General features: G+C 40.6%; 1 protein-coding gene across 2 annotated transcripts in view; it reads left to right on the plus strand.

Annotated features, from left to right (window-relative positions):
* Positions 1–1,134, plus strand: part of TRPA1 (transient receptor potential cation channel subfamily A member 1) — a 47,063-nt gene extending 45,929 nt beyond the window's left edge. Inside the window, exon 27 of one of the 2 annotated variants that reach the window (XM_033126388.1) lies at positions 257–1,134. In XM_033126388.1, the coding sequence (XP_032982279.1) occupies positions 257–461 (205 nt within the window). In that variant the 3' untranslated portion in view covers positions 462–1,134. The remainder of the gene's footprint in view (positions 1–256) is intronic. The other variant, XM_033126389.1, reaches the window with a different exon arrangement.
* The last annotated feature ends 4,866 nt before the right edge of the window (positions 1,135–6,000 follow it).

The following is a 6,000-nucleotide window of genomic DNA, read 5'->3' on the forward strand; positions in this document are numbered from 1 at the left end:
TTCTGTGCAGCAGTGTTTTAATCTTCAGAATAAGAACAAAAATAACCCAGCCCTGAACCGACAGCGTAACCGTAGGAAAATCACTTCAACTTTAAAACTATCTACTCCTTAGAAGGACTCTGACTGCCCCTGAGGTAGTGTAACCAGAGCACGGTTCATCTGATACAGAACACAGCTAGCACCGAGGTCTTTCTGCACTCAGAGGGGCTAAAAGAATAACGGAAAATAAATTCATGAATCGTCTGTGTCCTCTTAGGCTGAAGGATCTGACTTCTCTTCTGGAAAAGCAGCATGAGCTTATTAAGCTCATCATTCAGAAGATGGAAATCATCTCGGAGACAGAGGATGAAGATAACCACAGTTCTTTTCAGGACAGGTATAAAAAAGAGCAGTTAGAACAAAGGAACAGCAAGTGGAATTCTGTGCTGAGAGCAGTAAGGGCAAACGCTCAGTACCCTTAGCCTCTTAGCAGTAGTGGCCTAACCCAGCAGGGCTTCCTGTGTATATATGTCTTGTATATTAAACACAAATGTACACTTGTATGCGCTGGGTCTAATTTCCAATTTGGAAAGGGTGAGGAAAAGCAGAAATCTGATTCTGTTTCACTACACGTAAAACCCTGGTTCCTACATCCCCTGTAAAAGTAAACTCTTTCTTTCGATTCATATTTTCTGCCAGTCACTATGTATTGAGAAGATCCTTGCTGGTATGTTCACGTTGGACTTTACCTCTCTTTATTTAATGGGTAGAAAGTAATTTGCTACAACACACATTTTTAATGATAAGGAGTAATAAATGTAACTGTTAAGCTAGAATACAAATGTCAATACTGGATTCCTGCTTGATGATTAGATATATAACATGTAATGCATTACACAGTTAATCATTAGATTGGGTTCTACCATTTGGCATCGTGTGTGTGTGTGTGTGTGTGTGTGTGTGTGTGTGTGTGTGTTGGAAGACCCCATGGGTGGACCCCTGTGTGCTCTGTTCTGACTGCAATAAACGGCCCCACCCTTCTTGCTACTCCCAGCACACCTGATGTCACTTTGTGTTGAGGCTCAAACTAACAGACCTTATGTTATGATAACGTGTTGTTTCTGTGTTGTTTGCCAACGATCATAATAAATGTGAAATCTGTATAGTCACACCAGTGGTTGTTGTGTGAACCGTTCATTGCATCTAGTTTTTTGAGATGTGCAAAAATGCCTCCCTCCATCATATACACCCTTTTTCTTTTGACGTCCAGTACAAACTGTGAATCAGTCGCATGCCTCGTCACTGATCTTTTCAAGGTGCTTCTGTTGATTTGTTTTCCCTTTCTCCCTGATTCTCGTGTTCTTTCCTTCATGACCCCAAGGAGAGGCCCACTCTAAGGAATCTCTTTGGCCATGTATGTAAATCTGTGTTATGTTGAACAATGTAGTTTTGGAGGTGTTTTTATTTATATAGGTGTTATTACACTCGCTTCACATCAGCAGTGAAACCAGAGCCCTCTAGAGGTGTGCTTGACTCTGAGCCTGAACAGACGACCTTGACGGAGACCTTGAAGGCTCCTTTACCTCAGGAAAACCTACAGAGGCAGTTACATGTGGGTCTACTCGTCCTTCGACTGAAACTGGCCACTTGCACGTCCAAAGGTAGGTGGTGGTACTAATTTAAAGAGGCTTCAATCGGCCCTGTAGTATTACAGTATTTAGGCTGCCAATAATTAGATGTACAGAACAAGCAGCTGTAGAAAATGGTACTCGAATCAAGTACTTAGTAGCTTAAAGGAGATATAATTCCCTCTCTAGAACCAAAACTGAAAAAAAAAAAATGGGTACTGAAGAAAAAAACCCTCACGAAAGTTATCAGTGGTAACTTCAGTTGCTCAGTTGTTTTTAAAAATTGATGGAGGAGGAAGAGAAGGAGGAGGAGGGAAGTGAAAGAGAAAAGAAGGGGAGAAGGAGGAGGGGAGGAGGAAGAGGAGGAGGAGGAGGAGGAGAAGTGGGAGGAGAACGGGGAGGAAAACTGGAGGGGGAACAGGTCTCAGCAGCATGTTAATAGCAGCAGAACCTGAAGGGAAGGTTTCACTGAACCTTCTGAACAAACTTGCAAGAGTCCAATTTTGAAGCAAAGCTGAAGCTCAGGAGTTGGTTACGTGACAGCCAGCTCTCCTGCAGCCCCCCAGCAACAGCTGCTCTCCGGACTCACATTTCTCATCAAGACCTGCAGCAGGCATGGGTTAGGGGCAAAGCAAGAGCCTCCGTTTAAGTCCCCACTTAAGGACTTCCACAAAAAAGGAAAACACGGGGGGCGCGGAGGGGGCGGGGGAGGCAGCAGGAAATCAGGCGGCTCAACAAAGGCAACTGTTTTCCTGCCTACAAATAGAGTCAGTAACGCAAACCCTGCTCAGATCAGTCAAGAACCTACCTACGCTGGGCAGACACAGAGCACTGACGGAAGAAGCCAGAGCTGTCCGAGGAGATCACAGCGCCAACAAAGCGGGAGCTGGGCTTGAGGGGTGCGGGCGTCTTTACTTTCAGGACACCGTAGGCAGACACAACGTCTTCCAATCAGACAAGCCTGCAAGGCCTCGGTTTACTGTGTTGCTGGCGGTTTCAGCCGCCCTAGCGATGTAAGTCAGGTCCTGTGAAAGACTTGAAACTGCAGCAGGGGCCTCGCAGAGACAGCTGGGCCTCAAGCAACGCGATGCCCTGGGGGCTTTCCCTGTCCCATGCTGAGGGTGCTACCAAAGGAAACCAGACAAGTCCCAGGACCACAATACTGAGCTGCCTGTAAACAGGTGTGCAGTACCACCATCCAGTGTCACTTGGAAAACTTTCCCAATTTTAAGTTTGCTAAAAAACATATATCCATCCACATTTAAATAAGAGGGGGAGTGCATGAAACCAAATTGTCGTCAGGAGTAGAAAGAACTCCAGTCCTGTGGCAGTTTGAGTACCGCCATCTAGTGGTCACCTGTCATTCTCAGTTTGGAAGAGCACTTACCCAAATTCGTACAGGCCTAACCCTCACCGTATCAGCCCTACTGTGCGTTTTATGCTGTAATTGCTGTGCTGTCCCACATGGTGCCTTGAAATGGATTCCACCCAAGCTGGTACATGACACAGCCAGAACATGACCTGGCCGATCATGGATTTTAAAGGTTTCCATAAACTGGGGAACGGCAGTCCTTCCACAGAACTTTGAAACGTGGACTATGTTAATATCATAATAGGAAGTGTACTGGCTATGTGATAGGTCTACGTTTTCAAAATTTTAAAATTTTTAAGTGGTTTCAATATATATTTTTTAACTCTGAAAAATAGCCAGTGAGAGGGAAAGCTAAATTCTATGAAACTATTTTGAGATATGTTTGATACTGCCATTGTAAGTCCTAGCATGGATAATAAGAATCATCAAAATGTGGCAATTTTCCTTGGTATTAAGAGAATACTGCGAGATTTCAATGATGTGCTTTGCACATGGAGATTCAGCCAAGAGAAGTTATCTGTGTTAAAAGTGGAATTGCTGCTTTTAGTTTCCCCTAAGATTGGGATACAATGAGCATCACACACCTTGAAAACAGAACAAAATGGAGCCCAAAAAGTGCCGTAGCTGCTTAGTCCTTCTGTTCTATTTTCAGTTCCTAAGGTTGCTTAATTTGAAGAGCATGCTAACAGCTTTGCAGAGTGGACACAGCTTTAGAGTTTGGGTAAAATGTTCTCTAAGACTCAGGTCCTTCCATGCTTGGAAAGTACAGGGGTGTGAGAAAAAGACAGGGTGGGGATTGATTAAACCATTTAGTATGGCAATAGCAAAAATAAGTATAATTTTAAATGTTTTCATTTCTTGCTACTATTTGCTTTTAAATATTTTGAGAATCTATTATCATAGAAAATATTACATGTATATATACACAAAGTATCAGGAAACAGTAATTAGCTGCAGAATTTAAGTTCATAAGGATATATGCATCCTGAGCATAATTTTTAAAATGTAAAATCGGATTTAAACAGTATATTTCAAAGGACAGAGTTTACTGTTAGACAAATCAGATGGGTACACAGCTAATTAAGACTATACATTTGGGCTGTTGTGTTAATATAGAGTTTTATGTGTGTAATTTAAAATTTTTGATGAAGGCAAGAAGTATCAGATGCTTCTGAATTAAAGAAATGTATCACTGATTAAAAAAACAAACAAACAAAAAACAAACAAAACTTAGTCACTAAGCAGCTATCCTACCCTTCAAAGGAGAAGATTTAAGAAAATACACCTCTATCTTGACCTTATCATGTAAATATTCTAGCAAGTCAGCTCTCTGCCCTGCGCATGACACTTGTGACCCACAGAATTCCCAGCTGGATGTAACTTGTCTGCATTGTACTTTTAAAACAAGTTAGGAAAAGTCAAACTCTCTGTTATTCTGGTGCTCTGTGTATACATTTTGGCTATTTCAGGATAAAAGGCAATAGGGGAAAAGCACCTTTTGTTTCATTTTTCACTATAATGAGAAGCACCATTTGACATATGTGACAATTCTACTAGATAAGACAAGAGCAATAAAGCACAGGGCTGACACATGAAAAGAATGTTCCCTAAGGACCTACTGGGCACTGGGGGGTAGTTTTCTACTATTTTAAAACTTATTTTTAACTGATGATGCCTGAGCCTAAACTTTGATACAAGATTCATCTATGAATTCTCACTTATCAACAAAAGTTCTGAGAGATCAGGAACACCGATCTCTTAGCATGGACGTGTATGACACAGGACACAGATGTTTATGGGGAAACGACTAAGCCATTCATAAATTTCCACTGTGTACATTTCAAAGACCAAGTGAGCACTATACAACCTTCAGTATTGATCGCAGGTCTGACAACCATAAAAAAGAAACTGTTTGCATTTCACAGCAACGGGTGGTGAACAGGGGATGGTAAACATACTAACTCACTCATTTTTCTTAGCAAGGAGTGGATTCTATTCAAATCACAGTTAAAGATTCTGTTTCATACCTGACATTTGAAGCTTAGCAATATAGGTTTGGTAATTTCTTTTAAAAACTGTGACCACAAACATAATTCAAACACAATAAATACCTACCAATACCTTAAAAAAAGAGAAAATTAACAATATAAAAAAAGCTTTAAAAAAGAAAAAACGTCAAAACCTACAAAGATCCAAAAACATAAACAAGACTACACTAATAAAATAAAACCTATTAATCCTGACAACAAATATAATCATCAGTAAAAGGCAAACTGCTCCGTATTTGGGTTGAGAAATTTAATTCCTAGAGAATAAACTAGCATTACAGAAAGATGAGCAAAGACAAATCTAAAAATGTAAATAGCAGGCGTGACCAAATAAACTTAACACAAAGTATTCAAGGGGAAAATTATAAAATTAGGCAAAAATATTGCTTTACACTGATAAAAGTTTTGATCTATTAGGAAGTTATTAACCTTTTTGTTTCAGATAAGTTATCAAAATAGGTCAAGCTATAGCTCGTAGAAAGGCTTCATTAGTAGAAATATCGTGGGAGAATTATCACACCTCTATCAGGCTAATCCCAGCTCTACACTCACGATGGGTGACCCACAAAGGGTATTCAAAATCAGTTGCCAAGAACCAGGAGAGAAGTCAGCTAGGCCAAGTCCAAGCTAGACTCGAACAGTCCCTGGTCAAACAGATGCGTCTGTAGGAGATAGGAGGGCTTATGAAGCCTTTAAATATCTGATTACATTTTGTAGTGTTACCTCCTCACCTGGCCCAGCTTAACCTTTTCATCCCAGCCCACTTCTTACCCCCAATAATTTCTGACATTAATATCTTATTTTGAATAATAAAGAGTTAAAAATTCATAACCCATGAAACTTGAGTTTGTGGATAGAGAGAGAAAACAGTAACTAAATCTGAACCAATACTGGGCTTGGCTTTCTTCCTCTCTTATCTGGATTTTAAGGACAAAAATGAAGCTACCTTAGTCCATATGCCAACTGAGGGGCT

The sequence above is a fragment of the Rhinolophus ferrumequinum genome, chromosome 14 (assembly GCF_004115265.2).
Source record: "Rhinolophus ferrumequinum isolate MPI-CBG mRhiFer1 chromosome 14, mRhiFer1_v1.p, whole genome shotgun sequence".
Lineage (NCBI taxonomy): Eukaryota > Metazoa > Chordata > Mammalia > Chiroptera > Rhinolophidae > Rhinolophus > Rhinolophus ferrumequinum.